Consider the following 19,559-nt stretch of genomic DNA (forward strand, 5'->3'; position numbering starts at 1 on the left):
TTTTTTTTTTTGCTTTAGGATAAAGTAGTTTATCCCAGGACAAGCAGGCAGGTATTCTCACGTATGTTTGACGTCATTCGACGGAGCCCCGATGCAGACGCCTCACAAGCAGACTTGAAGAAACTAGAAGTTTTGAGTCGCCCGCATCGCGCATGTGCGAGTGCCTTCCCACCCAGTGCACAGGGCGCGTCTCCTCAGTTCTTAGTTTTCCGCGGAGCCGAGAAGTCAGTCTTTGACTCTCTGCGTTCAACTTTGTTCACTTTTGCCTTCTTTCAACCGCAGTTGGTGTTCTTTCTTCACGAATCGCTGTTTTATTTTATTTTATTTGTTTTCATCTAGTTTAAAAAAAAAAAAAAAATTTTCGTCTTCCGTCCGTTCTCCGGGACGGGTCACTCGGCCGCAGCCCACGAGCTTCGACCTTGCAGTGGCTGTTTTTAGGCCTATGTCCCGGCCTGCTACAGGCTTTAAGAAGTGTAGCAAGTGTCAGCGCGCAATCTCTCTCACGGACCCTCATAGACGCTGCCTCAAGTGTCTGGGGCCTAAACATCATCCCACGTCGTGCCTGCCTTGCCAAACACTTCAGCCTCGTGCTTTTAAGCGTCGTTGCATTCAATTAGACAAACTCTTCGAGATGGAGTCTTCGACTGATCCCTCGACTTCGAAGGCGTCTCCGGCTTCGACTTCCATCGAGCCTCCTTCTGTGCCTCCGGCTTCTACCTCGAGCCTCATCAAGCCTTCCTCGTTTGCAGTGGCTCTTGCTTTGACGTCACCTGCTGTATCTTCCCCTGTTTCCTCAGGTCAGATAGCTCAGCAGTCGGTTCCGCCGGTGGTGATTAAAGTGTCTAAGACTCCTAAGTCGAAGCACACTCACACTACCTCGAAGGAACCTCCGGCCAAGGCAGGTGGACCGGTTTCAGACGCGGATCCCATCTTGCCGGCTTTTTTCTAGACCATTTTAGAGAAGCAGTTTCTTCAGTACCTTACCATTATAGGTCCTAAACTGCTTCCTATTATCCTGCCTGGGCATCCAGCAATTCCCTGTGACGTCGAGCCGCCTCTGATGCCCCGGTTGGAGTCGAACACTTTGCAGGGAGCAGAGTCTCTGCGAGTGTCTGGTCTGCCACCTAAGCATGAAAGGCAAGGAGTAGATTCTTTGCTAGTGCATTGACAGGATTCCTCACACTCTCAGCAAGGAGCAGAGTCTTTGTGAGTGCATCGAGGTTCCTCCTCTAAGCCTCTGGAGCTTCGATCTACAGCCTCTAGTCCTTTTCATACATTGGCATCGGCTGCTTCTGTCTCCGAGGCAAAATCTCCTCGATCATCGAGGTCTGGTTCTAGACACAGTTCTCACCATCGTTTGAGACCTTCATCATGACGTCGTTCTCGCAGGATATTCCATCTTCCTCGAAGCCTCGTTCTACTCCGATCTCGACCAGACCACCAACTCCTCGTTCCAGATCTCCGATGCCGGACCTCGAGGATATCCCGGCTTCGATTGCCTCGACCAAGTCACCTGGTTCCTATGGGACTTTTTTCCATGCTGAAGCTGCTTCTTCGACACATGCTGCCTCGACGTCCTCGAGTCCTTCTCGAGACAGGGCATTACCGGATCTGTTGTCTTTTTCATCTTTCTACGACAGATGGCTGTAGACTTGGATGTTAACTTGGATACTGGCGCCAAATATTCTAAGGAATATCTTGAAGTCATGCGTCTCCCTCAGCCTCCGGCAGAAAGTCTCAAACTTCCACTTCACAAGCTTTTGGACCAGACTTTTACTAGATGCCTGGAGACTCCATTTTCTATACCAGCAGTACCTGGAAAATTGGACTTGAGGTATAAAACGGTACATCATAAGGGATTTGACAACTCACAGTTATCTTATCAATCCCTTCTAGTTGAATCTTCCTTGAAAAGATCCCATCCTTCCAAGGTCTATGCTACAGTCCCCCTGGCAGGGAGGGGAAAACTATGGACAAATTTGCACGTCGCATCTACCAGAATGCTATGATGTCCTCTAAAGTCCTCAATTATAATTTTTATTTCATTGCTTATTTTGAATTTCTTCTTTCTCTACTGCCAAAATTTATGACTTGTATGGATAATCGTATGCATTTTGAATTTCAAGAAGTCATTGCTTCTTTTTCTCAGTTACGTCTCCATCTCCAGCAATCATCACGATGCCTTTGAGTTATCTGCCCGAGCGGTTGCTTGCTCTGTGGCTATGCGTCGTCTTGCCTGGCTTCGTACCATTGACATGGACCCTAATCTTCAAGACCGCCTGGCTAACATCCCTTGTCAAGGCAGTGACCTCTTTGACGAGTCCATCGAGGCTGCCACTAAAAAATTATCTGACCATGAAAAGTCATTTGCTTCAATTGTCAGACCTAAACCGAAGCCGACTCCTGCCAAGCCTGCACGCCCGACTATTATCTATCAAAGGTGTTTTGCTCCGAAGCCAGCTCCTTAAACTCACCCTCCTCTGAAAAATCAACCACCTCAGAAGTAACAGAAATCCCAACCTTCTGCTGCACCTAAGGCTTCTCAGCCTTTTTGACTGTTTAAAACAGAGCATAACCTCCACCGTTCTGTCTCTGTCTCCCTTTCCCCCTATAAGAGGTCGTCTCCATCATTTTTACAACAGATGGACCTTAATTACATCAGACCTCTGGGTCCTGACCATCATCAGAGAAGGATACTCTCTTCATTTCACTCAGGTTCCACCGGAGCTTCCTCCAATAGAGTATCCTTCCAATCCATCCCAGACCGCCCTTCTTCAGGAAGCTCAAGCTCTGCTTTGTCTCCATGCCATCGAACAGTTCCTTTGGAACAGCAGAACAGGGGTTTTTACTCCCGTTACTTCCTTGTTCCGAAGAAGACGGGTGATCTGCGACCCATTCTGGATCTCAGGGCACTCAACAAATTTCTAGTCAAAGTTTTGCATGTTGTCCCTGGTATCCCTTTATCCCCTTCTCGAGCAGAACGAATGGTTATGCTCTCTGGATCTCAAGGAGGCCTACACTCATATTCCCATCCATCCGGCCTCCCGTCAATACCTCAGATTTCGAGTGGGGAATCTGCACTACCAATACAGAGTTCTACCCTTCGGCCTGGCCTCATCTCCCAGAGTGTTCACCAAGTGCCTAGAAGTGGTAGCAGCAGCTCTACGGAATCATGGTCTTCAGGTATTTCCCTACCTCGGACGACTAGCTCATCAAAGATTCCACATCTCAAGGGGTTATTGTAGCGACCCAACGGACTACCTGGTTCCTACAAAGTTTGGGATTCGAAATCAACTTTCCCAAATCTCAACTTCAGCCCTCACAGACTCTACAATTCATTGGAGCTGTTCTGGACCCTGTCCAACTCAGAGCATTCCTTCCACAACAACGCCTGAAAGCTCTTCTTTAACTCTGTCACACTGTGTCTTCCCGCTCTTCCATCTCAGCGAGACACATGATGGTGCTTCTGGGTCACATGGCCTCCACAGTACACGTGACTCCTTTTGCCAGACTTCACCTCAGAATTCCTCAGTGGACCCTGGCATCTCAATCCCGAGACATCACAGTCACTCCTTCTTTGAAGAAGTCTCTCCGTTGGTGGATACTCTCTTCCAATCTTTCCAGAGGCTTGCTTTTTCAACTGCCCCCTCATCAGAAGGTCCTCACGACAGACTCATCGACCTACGCTTGGGGCGCTCATCTCGATGGTCTCCGTACTCAAGGCCTCTGGACCAGTACGGATCGTCAGTGTCATATCAATCAGTTGGAACTCAGAGCGATCCTCAAAGCTCTCCATGCTTTTCAACATCTCCTTCATGACACAGTAGTCCTCGTCCGCATGGACAACCAAGTCGCCACGTATTATGCCAACAAACAGGGAGGGACGGGATCTGCCTCCCTCTGTCAAGAAGCTCTGGAGGTTTGGGACTGTGCTATCCGTCACAACACCTTCCTCAAAGCTGTCTACATTCAAGGGGCTCAGAATTGCTTGGCGGACAACTTGAGTCGTCTCCTGCAACCTCACGAATGGACTCTTCCAGTCCTCATCTCTTCATCATATTTTCTCACAGTGGGGAACACCTCAGATAGACCTCTTTTCAACTCCCCACAACTTCAGACTGCCTCAGTTCTGCTCCAGGATATTCTCTCCTCACCACCTCGAGGCAGATGCTTTTCTTCTGGAATGGACAAATCTGTTCCTCTACACATTTCTTCCATTCCCTCTCATTCTCAAGACTAGTCAAATTGAAGAACGATCATGCCACCAAGTTCTCCTGACAGCACTGGAGCCTCTTGGCCTTCTGACATTGTGTCAGCATTCTTGGAACCCATCTTACACAAACAAATGGTACTGGAGCCCACCAGGGATCAGGCGATACTGGACCTGGTACTCAACAACGGAGAAAGCGTCTCAGAGGTTTCGGTAGGCGATATGCTAGCCTCCAGCGATCACAACATGGTATGGTTCAACCTCAGGAAAGGTTTCACTAGATCAAACACAGCAACAAAGGTCCTCAACTTTCGGGGCACTGACTTAAAGCGCATGGGAGATTTCGTCCATCGGCCGCTGCAAAACCAAGCTAAAAAACTGATAATGTAGAGGCTATGTGGTCAACCTTGAAATCTACCCTTCACGAAGCAACAAACTGCTATATAAAAACAATAAGCAAACGACAGAGAAACAGTAAACCCCAGTGGTTCACTGCGGAGATCTCAGACCTCGTTAAAGAAAAGAAAAAAGCTTTTATTTCCTGCAAATGATCAGGAAAAAGGGAGGCAAAAGAAGACTATCTGGCCAGGTCTAAAGCTGTCAAAACAGCAGTCAGAGAGGCCAAACTTCGAATAGAAGAGAATCTAGCAAAGAACTTTACGAAGGGGGATGAATCCTTTTTCAGGTATATTGGTGACAGAAAAAGAAACACAGATGGGATAGTACGCCTTAGGAAACCAGATGGGAATTATGTAGAATCGGATGCCGATAAAGCAGAACTACTAAATGAATACTTCTGCTCAGTCTTTACATGTGAGGCGTAGAGGTCCGGTCTACAGTTGCAGGCAAGGCAAAGCTCGGAAGACCCATTTCAGAACTTTGAGTTTACACCCAGCAGCGTCTACTGTGAGCTATCAAGACTCCAAGTAAACAAAGCCATGGGACCGGACAATCTTCACCCCTGGGTGCTTAGAGAGTTGTGATGTCCTGGCGGAACCGTTATCCGTGCTCTTCAATCTTTCCCTGAGTACAGGAAGGGTCCCGTTGGACTGGAAGACAGCTAACGTCATTCCACTCCACAAAAAAGGTTGCAGGACGGAGGCTGCGATCTACAGACAGGTGAGTCTCACATCAATAGTGAGTAAACTCATGGAAACACTAATAAAGCATAAATTAGACACAATCCTGAACGAGGAGAATCTACGGAATCCCCATCAACATGGATTTACAAAGGGGAGGTCCTGCCAATCCAATTTAATCAGCTTCTTTGACTGGTTAACAAGAAAGCTGGATATAGGGGAGTCCCTGGACGTCGTGTACTTGGACTTCAGCAAGGCCTTTGATAGCGTACCACACCGCAGGTTATTGAGCAAAATGAATTCAATGGGATTAGGAGAAACATTAACTGCATGGGTCAATGACTGGCTAAGCGGCAGACTTCAGAGGGTGGTGGTTAATGGTATCCTCTCCAAATTGTCAAAGGTAACCAGTGGAGTGCCACAGGACTCGGTCTTGGGCCCAATCCTCTTTAACATATTCATAGGAGACCTGACTCAGGGGCTTCAAGATAAAATAACATTATTCACCGATGACGCCAAACTATGCAACATAGTAGGTAAAGGCACTTTGCCCGACAGTATGACGCAGAACCTACTCTTACTGGAACATTGGTCCTTAACTTGGCAGCTAAGCTTCAATGCTAAAAAATGTAAGGTCATGCACCTTGGCAGCAGAAATCCGTGCAGAACTTACACCCTAAATGGGGAGACCTTAGCTAGGACTACAGCAGAACGTGATCTAGGAGTGATCATAAGTGAAGATATGAAAACTGCCAATCAAGTGGAGAAGGCTTCTTCCAAGGCTAGACAAATGTTGGGTTGTATCCGCAGAAGTTTCGTCAGCCGAAAGCCTGAAGTCATAATGCCGTTGTACAGATCCATGGAGAGACCCTATCTGGAATATTGTGTGCAATTCTGGAGGCCATATTACCAAAAGGATGTGATGAGAGTTGAGTCGGTTCAACGAATGGCCACCAGGATGGTCTTGGGACTCAAGGATCTCCCATATGAGGAAAGGCTGAGTAAATTGCAGCTATACTCACTTGAGGAACGTAGAGAGAGAGGAGACATGATTGAGACGTTTAAATATATCACGGGCCGTATCGAGGTGGAAGATGATATCTTCTTTCTTAAAGGGCCCACGGCCACAAGAGGGCATTTGCTGAAAATCAGGGGTGGGAAATTTCATGGTGATAACAGGAAGTATTTCTTCACCGAAAGGGTGGTTGATCATTGGAATGAACTTCCACTGCAGGTGATTGGGGCCAGCAGCGTGCCAGATTTTAAGAAAAAGTGGGATAGGCATGTGGGATCTCTTGGGGGGTGAAGTTAAGGGGGTGGGTCATTAGGGTAGGTCATTAGAATGAGCAGACTTGATGGGCCGAGGCCCTTTTCTGCTATCATTTTCTATGTTTCTATGTAACTTTGGACATGCCCAACGTTTCATGCTAATTTAAGGCTGAAATGAATTTTTAAGATAGGATGTTCCTAGAATATGATACTTAAGATAATTATTAATTAATGATAGTCAAAAATATTCATGGAAGGTAAATAGGATAGGGGGTATAGAAAGGTGATAAGATGAAATTAAAGGGTAAAGGGAATGTTCTATTGATTCATTTTATCTCTATAAAGTTATTTGGAGGGTAGTAAAGAAATATTTATATATTTTACTTAATGTAATGAGAAATAGATAAAGTTTTTGGAAAAGTTCTTAAATGGGATAGGGGATGGTTTTAGTCTCAATTGTGTTGGTAAAGAGGGAATTATTCACAGTGTTAAATTAAATTATGGGTTTATTTCTTTGAAGGTTTTGGTTGAGGAGGGAAAAGATAAAGTGGCCTGGGAGAGGGGTATTGTGATTGCTAATCCTATGCGTGCTCCAAGGCAGTCATTTTATTTGGAGGGAGAGGGAAGGGATTTTTTAAAATTAGGATTTGGATGTGCAGGGGAAACATAAATTTACTGAATTATTGCTTGGTATTATGATATCTTTTATGGTCCCTTTTTATTACAATATTATAATGGAATTCAAAATTTTTTCATTAAATGTTAATGGCCTCAACCATCCCGTTAAAAAAAAAAATGCTTTCCTTTCTGAAACAGAATGCAGATATTATGCTATATCCAAGAAATTAGAAGGGGGTTGGGTAAAGCATTGTTTTTTTTGCCCCTGCTGTAGGGAAAAAGACTGGGGTAGCTATTCTGGTAAATAAGAGATGTACAGCTATATTTTAACTGATTGCTGCAGATCCCTTAGGAAGATGGTTACAAGTGGATATGAGCTGGGAAATATTACATTTGGAGCTTTTTAATGTATATGGCCCTAATTCAAATCAAAATGAATTTTTCAAAGCTTTACAGCAGTTACTACCACTGGCTGTTTCTAATTTAGTAGTCAACAACAACACACTCCTAATTTGCCAAACAAATCCTAAACTAGAAAAAACAAGGAAGGCAACCAAGTCACATCAAGGTCTGCGTGGGGGAAGCTCACAGTGCCAAACTTGGCTCACAACTTATAAGCCAAATACAGTGTAACGTCAAAAAGCATGTCACACTGTATAATGTTATAGAGCGCTCTCAGTGTGAACCCTCAGTGATAGGAGCACAGCTCCGACACTTCACTTCTGGGTCAAGGCGATAAGCCTCCACCCGCACACCATCATCGAGCGCCCTGTGTGTGCAAGAATCAAACCAATCAACAATCAAAGTAAGTAAATGAAACACAACACAAACAACCTGAGCGACCCCCACACAAACCCTGCCAGCCAAACTCCCTCAAAAAGCACGCACAAAATCACAAACAAAATCAAAAACCATACCAAAAAGTGAAAAACATATCCAAAAATGAGCAATACTTATCCAAAACTGTCACACAAACGGAAAAACCGCGCCAGGAGGAAAGGTTCAACCGCGCTGGTTTCGGGAGGAGCCCTTCTTCAGGAACCTGGCCTCCAACAGAACACGAGCAGAGAGGAAGGCCGGCCTTCCTCTCTGCTCGTGTTCTGTTGGAGGCCAGGTTCCTGAAGAAGGGCTCCTCCCGAAACCAGCGCGGTTGAACCTTTCCTCCTGGCGCGGTTTTTCCGTTTGTGTGACAGTTTTGGATAAGTATTGCTCATTTTTGGATATGTTTTTCACTTTTTGGTATGGTTTTTGATTTTGTTTGTGATTTTGTGCGTGCTTTTTGAGGGAGTTTGGCTGGCAGGGTTTGTGTGGGGGTCGCTCAGGTTGTTTGTGTTGAGTTTCATTTACTTACTTTGATTGTTGATTGGTTTGATTCTTGCACACACAGGGCGCTCGATGATGGTGTGCGGGTGGAGGCTTATCGCCTTAACCCAGAAGTGAAGTGTCGGAGCTGTGCTCCTATCACTGAGGGTTCACACTGAGAGCGCTCTATAACATTATACAGTGTGACATGCTTTTTGACATATTACACTGTATTTGGCTTATAAGTTGTGAGCCAAGTTTGGCACTGTGAGCTTCCCCCACGCAGACCTTGATGTGACTTGGTTGCCTTCCTTGTTTTTTCTAATTTAGTAGTGGCAGGGGATTTTAATACTGTTATGGATCCTTTGATGGATAAAAAACCTAGTAAGATCATAAAATCATTAGGATTAGATAATTTGGTACAGTCATGTGATTTGAAAGATATATGGCGAATACTTCATTTTAATGAAAGGGAATTTTCTTTTTGCTCCCATGTTCACAAATTTTTTTTCAAGAATAGATTATTTTTGTCTCGGATCAATTAGTTCAGCAGGTAACACAAGCTTCCATAGATCCAATCATTTTGTCTGATTATAGAGGGGTGTGGATTGAATTTAAAATTGCTGAACAGGATAATAGTAGACCTGTGTGCAGATTTGATAATACATTGCTTGCGGATCCAAATTTTATTGAGGAATTTAAATTAAAAATGAATGAGTATTTCCTGATTAATTCCTGATTAAATATCTTTGGAAACTTTATGGGATGCATTTAAAGCAACCATGAGAGGACAGATTATTTCATATTCAACATATATTAGAAAGCAGCTTAAAAGAAATTAAGGTCTTGGAATAAAAATTGATTTAGAAATGGGAACAAATTACTTTACAGGCTGTTTTGAAATCAAAGTGTAAGTATAATGAGATTTCTTCACAGTTGGTTAGGAAATAATTGTTTTCTCAGCAGGCCTTGTATTATGTAAACTCAAATAAGGCAAGAAGATTATTGGCAAATTATCTCAAAGTGAAAAAAAAGAAAACCAAAAATTATTGGTATTAAAGATATGAAAGGTGATTTTCATTCTCAAATTGGACCTTTTTTTAAAACAATGCCTAAATTTTTATGAAGCCTTATATTCTTCTGAGTCTTATTTAGATAAGGAAAAAGATAGTTTAGAATTTTTAAAATTAATTGAGGGACCAAAATTTCTGAGCATATAAAAAGAGGTTTGGAAGAGCCTATATCGCTAAAAGAATTACAAACGGTGTTGAAATCCCTTAGAGTTGGATCCGCTCCAGGTGGTGATGGTTTTACAGTAGTTTTATAAATAATTTCAAAGTACCCTACTACCACATTTGTTAAATTTATATCATGTTCAACTAACTAAGGGTTGCATTACAGGTACTATGGCAGAATCTTTAATTATAGTTTTGCCGAAGCCAAATAAAGATCCCATGATGGTTTTAAATTACAGGCCTATTCAGTGTAGATGGAAAACATTTAGATAAGTTATTGGCTTTACACTTAGCTAAGGCTCTCCCTTATATCATTGGTATGCACCAAACAGGATTTGTTGCTCAGAGACATACCTCAAATAACACCAGGCTAGCTTTTCATATGTTAAACTTAACAAAGGCCTTGAAAGATCCGGCTTTCTCTGTATCCTTGGACCTTTATGTATCAAGCAATGGATTAGTTTGGTATTGGTTCAGGATTTATACAGATGATTCAAACTTTGTATATCTCCCCTGCTGCTAGATTATATATTAACAGTTTTTCAAAATGTTTCTGTTTGCAGAGAGGTGTTAGGGTTGTCCTTTGTCTCCTTTGCTTTTTGATATTGTTTTAGAACCCTTGTTGTTAGCTATTCAACAGGCAAGGGAGATAGAGGGTATTCCTTACACAAGTCGGGAATACAAGGTCTCCGCTTATGCAGATGACATATTGCTTCATTTGAGGAATCCTGAAACAACCATTCCATTTTCTGGATTTGATAAAGAAATTTGGGAAATTTTCAGGATACAAAATAAATTGGAGTAAATCAGAAATTCTTCCACTAAATGTGCATTGTATAAAAGGTTTATTTGATTCATTTTGCTTTCTTTGAAAGGAAGAGGGAGTAAAATTTGGATAAAAAATACACTGGATGAGACAATGAAAATAAATGAGACATTTTTATTGCAAAAGGTCACAGAAATGTATGAGCAATGGAGCCCATTACATCTATCTTGGTGGGGGAGAGTTCAAACTATTAAAATGATGATTTTGCCTGTGGTTTGTTACCAGATGGGCATGCTACCAGTGTGTTTTTCTGGGGTCCTTTTATAAAAAATTGAATAGCATTCTTACAAAATTTATTTGGCTGGGTAATATTGCAAGAATTGCTCTAGTATCTTTACAAAAACCAATCACAGAGGGTGGGGTAAATTTTCCTAATTCTTATAGGTATCAATCCTATATTATGCGACAAGGTATGTATTGGATCCCCCCAGAGCTCATGGAAAAGTTTCCAGATTGGTTGACGTTGGAATGGCAACTCATGTTTCCTCTGAGATTAAGCCATGTTCTCAGTATCAAAATGCCTAGGTTATATAAAGAAAATAGAATATTAGTAGATACATGGAAAACCTTAAGATATGTTAATAACTTAATACCTATTTCAATACTTAAATCAACGTATCAGACCCTGTGGCTAAACTCCAAGATTCAAATTGGCAGATTTAAGGTCATCTGGAAAGATTGGATGAAGGCAGGTATAAGCACTTTAGATGATGTTATATCTAATGGTATATAACAACACAACAAATATGGTTTTAATAAATCACAAAATTATAAGTGGTTGCAATTGAAGCAGGCTATTCAGGTAGGGTTCCCTGAGTGGAAAAATCTTAATGATCAGTATAGTTTGCCATTCTTGTGTTTTCAGGTGGACTTTCTGGGACACCAAGCTGCTCAGTGGTACAAATTGATATCTGGATTTATGAATGAAAAAACAAAAACTGGTCTTCGGGACATTTGGAGCATTGAGATTAAGCATCAAATTACTGCGTCTCAATGGCCACAAATTTGGTCTTGGAGGATGAGATGTACAGTGTCTGCATCTATGAGACAAACTTGTTTTTTTCTATATAGAGCATTTTGGACCCCGGTTTGTTTACAAAAGTTAGATAGCTCTAAATCTAATAGATGCTGGCACTGTCATCTTGAAGCTGGGACATTAGATCATTTGCTATTCTATTGTCCATTGATTCTTGCTTTTTGGAAATCAATATGGGGTCAAATAAATTGTATGTTGGAAAATCCAGTGGCATTATCGTATGATACTGTGCTGTTTGGCATGTTAATGAGGGCTAAGAGCCAAATATCATCTAAGAATAACAGGCTTCTACTTATTATGACAGGGGTTGCCATACAACAGATTACGAGTAATTGGAAAAACTGGAAGAGACTTAATTACAGTTTCTGGTGGAACTCTTTATGTTACATTTATAAAATGGAAAGGACAATAGCCACACAACAGGGGAATTTTAGAAAATTTCAGGAGATTTGGGAGCCATTAACAAAATATTGTAATGATTGAATATTATTTTCCCCTTAAAAATGCACATCCAGGGTGGGGATTAGGTTTTTTTATTTGAATATTAAATAAGATATATAGGAATAGGGTTTTTGGTAGATTTTCTTGAATTTAAAGAGTGTTACTGATTAGGGGGGAGGGGGTATAAATTCTGTTATGAATTTTAACAGAATATTAAGTGTTGTATCTGAGTTTAAAATGTTAAAAATGCTGTTACACTTATTGTAAGTTTTTTTAAAAATGAATAAAGAATTGGAAAAAACAAACAAACCTAGAGTAAAGACATTCTCCCTTGGTATATAACATATAAATCATGTTTGGCTAAATGTATGCTATTGCCTTTGCTTTTTTGACACCTTAATTTTAAAAGCTGATTTACCTTTATAATTTCATATTTTATTGGGAACCATGTATGACTTTCATTTTCACAGCTTTAGGATTGTATATACATGATTTTGCACAAAATTAATTTGTCTTCTCATTTCAGTGAGTGACCCCACAATGCACTATATTGGCACTGAGCCCTGGAAGCCTAAGGAAGCTCTGGATGAGGGGGGCATTATCACTGATAAATCTGATATATTTGCTTTTGGACTGACATTGTGGGAGATGATGGCCCTGGCTATACCTCATGTTAATTTGCCAGAGAAGGATGATGGTATGCTTGACAAGACACACTAAAGTTTCAGTATTAGATGTATAGGACTGAAAAAGGATGCACTACAGCAGTGGTTCTCAACCCTGTCCTAGGGGACCCCCAGCCAGTTGGGTTTTCTTTTTTAAAAAAAAAATCTTTATTCATTTTAAAACTTTCATCAAGTGTACAAAAATTTATAATAAATACAATAAATCTAAGCACTTGTGCATCTTATCATTATATCTTATAATTAAAAATATAACCCTCCCCCTCCCACCCTTGAATCCCTCTACTTATTATATTTTCATATAATGGAAACCCACCCAACCCTAAATCTTACATAATTAATAGAAAAATATTAGAAAAAATGGCATCAATCATGACAAAAGGACGTTAATGGCTCCCAAATTTTAATAAAATTTTTATAATTTCCATTCTGTACCGCTATTGATCTTTCCATTCTATATATGTAACATACTGAATTTCACCAAAACTTAAAATTGAGCCTACTATGATCTTTCCAGTTATTAGTAATATGTTGGATGGCAACTCCAGTCAAAATCAATAAAAGTTTGTTATTACATATTGATATCTGACTCTTTTTTCTCATAGACATACCAAAAAGCACAGTATCATAAGATAACACTACATGTCTCCTCCATTATATGCAAATCTCTCTCATGCATATTCATTAGGGATATCTTGAAAACCCAACTTGCTTGGGGGTCCCTAGGACAGGGTTGAGAACCACTGCACTATAGGTTCTCACTAACAAATTTAATTGAAAACCATCCACATGCTAGATAGTTACCAGCTCTGCAGCTCTTTCTGCATTGAAAAAAGGGGGAGTAGCCGCCATCAGCACAAACAGTATAAACATACTGGACTAGTAGTTTCATAATAAGTTCCACATTTTTTTTAAAGTTCCCTTTTCAGAATGAAAATACATGTATATGTCCCAATATTTCAGCATTGAGATTAACAGCTGCTCCTTTTTATGTACAAGTTGTTAAAAAGTCCTTTGTGCGACACTTGTGTGAAATAGATCTGAGACCTCCTCTTTGCTGTACTTTTCTCTCCCTTCTCTGTCTTCCCTCTTGGTGCTTCTCCCATCTTCTCTTTTATTCTTTCCTCTGTTCTTTATGACCTTTTTGAACCACTTTAGTATGCCTACTGTATTGCTGTGTATCAAGTATATGTACTACATAAATGTGGGAGACCTTTCTTTCTGTGCACCCTTTCATCAAGAAGCTAAAGTCCAGGAAGCATCTTGATTTGAGAAGCAGGAATTTCGCCCTACTCTATGGTGATTGAATCTGCTCTCAAGAAGGCCAAGACTATTAGGACCTCAAAATACTTGGTCCAAAATCTTGTCTCTTGCAGTTGATACTTTGATAGTTTTTCACTTTCTGCATGTTTCACTGCTTTCAGCTGTGTATAGCTGAAATTATCAAAAGCAATTACGGAAAGATTTATAAACTATATTGAGTTTTACCTAATGCAAAGTTGTCATTTATTTAAGAAGACAGTAACTATTTTTTCTGCGGCCCTCCAAGTACCTACAAATCCAAAATGTGGCCCTGCAAAGGGTTTGAGTTTGAGACCACTGCCTCTTCACTTTCAGTTCCAGGCTGCCATCAAAACAAACAATTATAAGGCTTGTTACTATAAATAATTAGTTATGTTCTATTAGACTTCCTTTTTTTTCTGTTGAAGGGTGCCCCTATGTGAAGATTTTTAATCCTGCTTGTCTTTGGAAGAAATAGTTACCTGTAGCGGGTGTTCTTTGAGGGCAGCAGGACAAATCCTCATAACCCATGCACCTCACCAAGGAGTTGTATTTCTTTATACTTGTAATACACTCGTTTAGATCAAAAAGGATTGGATAGTTGGTTTTGAAACCATTTTTAAATTTAGAATACCAATATTAGGATGCAACAGTATAAATTGATGAAAATGCTACCTTCATTATACAATTGTAGATAAGTATTTCTATCGGATGTTCTTTCAATTGCCTTCCAAATTCTTTTTTTCAGATGAGTCATTTGATGAAGATGATTTTGATGATGATGCATATTATGAAGCCTTGGGTACCAGGCCACCACTTAACATGGAGGAGCTGGACGAATCATACCAGAAAGTGATTGAACTTTTCTCTGTATGCACTAATGAGGATGCAAAGGAGCGACCTTCTGCTGCACAGATAGTTGAAGTTGTAGAGGCACAAATACAAGAATAGTTTTAAGCATTAATTGTTAATCTTTGTAAAAATAACTGTCTAAATATTTTTTCTTGTGTCTAATATTTGTAAAGCCCCTTGTGCTCTACTAGTTCTTGTCTATTGAAAAGGCAGGCTGCAGCCCCCTTCACCATTTTTAAATGACCAGAAAAACAAAACACTTGTAGACTACACAACCCTGAATCAGCAGTTTCTGCCACAGAGCCAGCAATGTGACAGTTTTGTAAGACCTCATGCACATTTTAGCAGCCCAATTAATTTCAGTTGCAGCCAGTCACATGTAGGCTGTAATATGTTCTTGACAACATAGTAAGGAGTAGAAACAGATACATGCTGTTATGATAAGCTGCAGGAAACTGGCACCAACTGTTATACTATGCACACAGCTTTCACAGGGCAATGCCAAACTGAAACAACACAAGTGAAAATACAAAATGAGGATTTGTATTTTAAATAATTAATAAATTATCATGAAGCAGGATTAGGGGAAGCTAAGATGACTCCTCTGGCATTTGCCCATTTACTATATACTTTTTAGATCTATTAGTCCTCAAAAGTTGATAACTTTTAACATGTCCAAATGCTCTACTTCTAAGTGATTGCTTTAAAGTGTTCATAAGACTAAACCTAGGTTCACAGTCCATACTGGATGCCATGAATATTCTTCAAATGTCAACTGTACAAGATCTTTAAACGGTTAGTATCGATTAGCAACTACCATCCTATTTGGAAAACTTGGCACTAGCTTGCTTTTGATGTTTGTCTGCCACTGCAAATTTTAAGTTATACTGATCAATTATAACATCTTTTGCAATAAATTATCTTTATTTGGAATGTAGAAATTTAACCTTAGTTCCAGAACAAATCATAATTGGTTGTTGCTGCAAAATCAAAAGCAGAACACTCCTGGCTTTCATCATCTGGAAATATTCTGCCAAATGGGCACATGAAATGTTTTTGACATGTATTATGGAACTAGTATATTTTTGACTATCTCTATGAAACTGACTCCAAAGTATTGCCCTTTGATCTTCTGTACCTTGGGCTAGATGAAATACTTTGAGAGGTGTTATGGTCTGTAGAGCAGTATGAATAGTAAAGCCAGTTCTGACAAAACATCTTCCATAACATGTAATTTTATTCAGTGTTACATTTATTTTAGCCTTTTATAACATTGTTTAGAAACTGGATCATCCTATTTATCCTGTTCAAACTAATTATTACAGATTTTCATTCTGTGTCTTCAAATGGATCATAAAAAAATCTTTAAAACACATCTACAAATACGAAAGCAAACAGATGCAGTATAAACAGGAATCTTTACTATCCTGTCTAAACAGGTGGTCCCCATTTAGTAATTGTACAAACACACTACCTTTCCATTGCAAATGCAAGCAGTGTCTCACTTCCGGTTCACCACACAATTGTTTCCCACGTACATACCTTTATAGGACCCCCAGGGACCCCTGAAGAAGACTTTTTGTCGAAACGCGGACCGTGTTGGGTCCTGTATCCCTAGCAGACTAGGTCCTTTAAGGCTTTTATGTGGATGATTTACTTTTATGTGGATGATTTTAGTGTACCTTTGGAACTTTCATACTTTCAAATAAAGTAATGTAATGTAATTTATTTCTTGTATACCGCTACATCCGTTAGGTTCTAAGCGGTTTTAAGAAAATATACATTTAAATTGAAAGTGAGAAGTAAGAAAGGTGCTTAATAAAAATTCCCTTACTGTCCCGAAGGCTCACAATCTAACTAAAGCACCTGAAAGTTGATAAAGAAGTGAAAAAATAAAGAAGAGGATTAATGTTAAATATTTTAACTAGATAGCATAGATCTGATTAGTACTTTGGTAGTGGAAAAGAGGAGAAAAGGAATAGATATAAAAGGGAGAACCGTTAGAAAATAGAATCTTGAAGAGAATTTAAATGAGGAGATATAACATAATAAAGGCAGAATTAAAAAACAGATAATGTTAAAGAAATTCATAATATTACAATGAAAATAAAGTAAAAATGAAAAATAGTGTCTTTAAACAAGATTCAGCGTTATTGATGAATTTGGAGCTGCAAGCTGTGTTGCTAGGGTAAATAGGACACTCCTGTCCTGTCATCACTGTGCCAACCTTGGCCGACAAACAGCGGGACACCAGGGTAGAAGTCCTCCGAATCTCGGGTAGGCAGGTGATGATTAGTCCAACGCCGCTGAAGTAAATGCGGTGGATGTAAATGCACTTCAGCAGTCAAAAGGCTCCGAGCTGTACACTGATATCGCTGGGGCCGAGTCCAACATGGAGCTCCTTCTCCGCCGCCGTTACGCTCCCGTATCGCCTGAACTTCGCAACTTCGGCGATAAACCCTGTAGAGAGGCTGGGCAGATGGACGATGGGACCTCAGGGCAACAGTCATCAGATCCCAGGCCGAGCAAGCGTCGAACAGGTCCATGCAGCCTGAAATCAGGTGAACAAAGGACATGCAAAAGTGACGGAGAGGGCCGCTCTGATCATGGGCCCGATTCTCCCGCTCCTGTCCGATCTCCGAAACATCCTCAGACATCTGACCCCGCAGGAATCTCTCTCCAGATTCCCCGACCATTAGCCATCGACTGCAACGCGGCATCTGCACCGCTCTCCATCGGGAAGACGCTCGCCCGAGGTCAGCCACCTCCCCTTCAGCTTCCAATCAGGGGTAAATCGCCTCACATAGCTGTTGGCACTCCAGGCTAAAGGGTCTAGATCAGGACCTCCACAACCCCAAGTCCAAGTCCGGTCTCTCTCACACCATCCACTCAAAGTCCCATGACCCACAAGTGCAGGGCTCCTCAATCTGCTGAACTGGATCCAACGGCCAGAAAACATAAACGGTAAATAATTTGAAAATAAAAATAAACAGAGGAAAATAAATTGATAAAAAAGAAACTAAGGATTAAGACTACAGCAAAAATTAGAAATCAACAATAAAAATTATATAAAAAAGACAAAGAAAAAATAAAAATAAATAGTGGGAGACAGAACAATAGATGTCTTAACTGTCCGCCATCTTGAAAAAAAAAAAGTCCATTTAGGAACATCGTCACTCCAGAGTTTTTTTGGTTTTCTCTGGATTTTCTTCTTTGTGGATATTTTGGGGTCAATTCCTTTTGTTTTTTACAAACACACTACCGCCAATTAAACATTTTAATTTATTACAAGTTATTTAATAATAGAATAATCTTATAAGGCTCATAAATAAATATGATTTGTACAATGTGAATTCATCTCTTTACAGCAGAGTAATACCATCTTGCTGAAGGGAGGAATTCTATAACTTATATACCTTTTGTTCCTACCTTCACATGATTGGCTAAAATATTCTTCCTACCATATAAAGCATTTCACATATGGTGGAGTGGCTTTCACTTAACAAAGACCTTAACTTTCAAATATAGGCTTAAAGAAAAAAGAGCCCAAGAGCTTGTCTCGATGGGCGACTATAACAATGGGCTGGATGGCCCAAGTAGTCGCCCATGTGGAGACAGTTGCAAGGGCATGAGGGGAGGTAACAGGATAGGAGGTAGGAGGGAGGGACTTGGTTTCCCACCTCGAAGGGATGGGTGGAGCAACGGGAAGTAGGGCATGATGGGAGGAGTGTTAGGGGATTGCATGCCTCCGGGGAACAGCGTGCATCCCTGTCCGTTGGAGGCAACTTTACTTTACTTTGTAAGTCTTACCTTTCCTTCTGCAGGGCTTCTTGTTTGGCTAGGCCTGCTTGGGGATCATGTCTGCGCATTGTTGGGGCGGTGTGGCGACATTCTTGGGCTCCCGGATGATGGTGGACGTGGTCGGCCTCTTTTCCATGTGCCTGAGCATGCTGACTCGTGTGCGGGGCCTGTGCTATGCGTCAGGCGCCATGGGCTGTGCTCGGGATTTCCTCTTCGCTGGCGGGTGGGTCCTCGCTTCGGGGGTAGTGCGGCATTCGGACTACGGGCGCGGTGGGGGAAATTTTCATTTTACGGGGTCGGCACCGGGGTTTTGCCTGACGTTGGGGCCACGTGCTCGGCTTCCTCTGGTGGTGTAGGTCAGGACAGGGGGTCCATGGCGCGATCCCACTGTTGAGCCGTGTTTGCATGCTTGCGGGCGGTGGCTGGTGCGGTGTGCGTGTGCTGGGGGGGGGAGGGGCTAGCGCAAGGGTGTTGCTTTTGGGCAGTCGTGGGGTGTGCCAGCAGCCCTGCTCTCTGCCGATATCGTGCCGGATGTTGTTTTGGGTTTGTTTGTTGTTTTTTTTTTGAGTGTTTGAGGCGGGTGTTGGGGAGTGCTTTGGGTGCTGCTGCATTTCTACGCCTGGGTACTGGCGCTATTGCAGGACTTTCGGCTCCTCATTCAGGGTTGTTATGGGGGTGCAGTGGATGGGGGGCGGTGTTCCATGCTATGGGGGTGCCTTGCGTCTTAGGGATTGTACCCCGAGGAACATGCGTTGCGGATACTGCTCGTCCTTCTCCTGGGACGGGTTGGGGGGAGACGGGTGTGGGGGACATTGGGGCACTTGCTCCTGCTCTTCTGCGTTGTCACTGGCGGACATTGGGGTGCTGTTGGAGGTTGGTAGGCTGGTCCTTCTCACCTCACAGCTATTCCGCTGCCTTTGCCTGTG

The 19,559-nt window shown here is 41.6% G+C and overlaps 1 protein-coding gene across 2 annotated transcripts in view; it reads left to right on the forward strand.

Annotated features, from left to right (window-relative positions):
• Positions 1 to 16,145, forward strand: part of PBK (PDZ binding kinase) — a 92,006-nt gene extending 75,861 nt beyond the window's left edge. Inside the window, exons 7-8 of one of the 2 annotated variants that reach the window (XM_033935526.1) lie at positions 12,543 to 12,713; positions 14,729 to 16,145. In XM_033935526.1, the coding sequence (XP_033791417.1) occupies positions 12,543 to 12,713; positions 14,729 to 14,931 (374 nt within the window). In that variant the 3' untranslated portion in view covers positions 14,932 to 16,145. The remainder of the gene's footprint in view (positions 1 to 12,542; positions 12,714 to 14,728) is intronic. The other variant, XM_033935527.1, reaches the window with a different exon arrangement.
• Positions 16,146 to 19,559: the final 3,414 nt, after the last annotated feature.

Source organism: Geotrypetes seraphini, chromosome 3 (assembly GCF_902459505.1).
Source record: "Geotrypetes seraphini chromosome 3, aGeoSer1.1, whole genome shotgun sequence".
NCBI classification, from domain to species: Eukaryota; Metazoa; Chordata; class Amphibia; order Gymnophiona; family Dermophiidae; genus Geotrypetes; species Geotrypetes seraphini.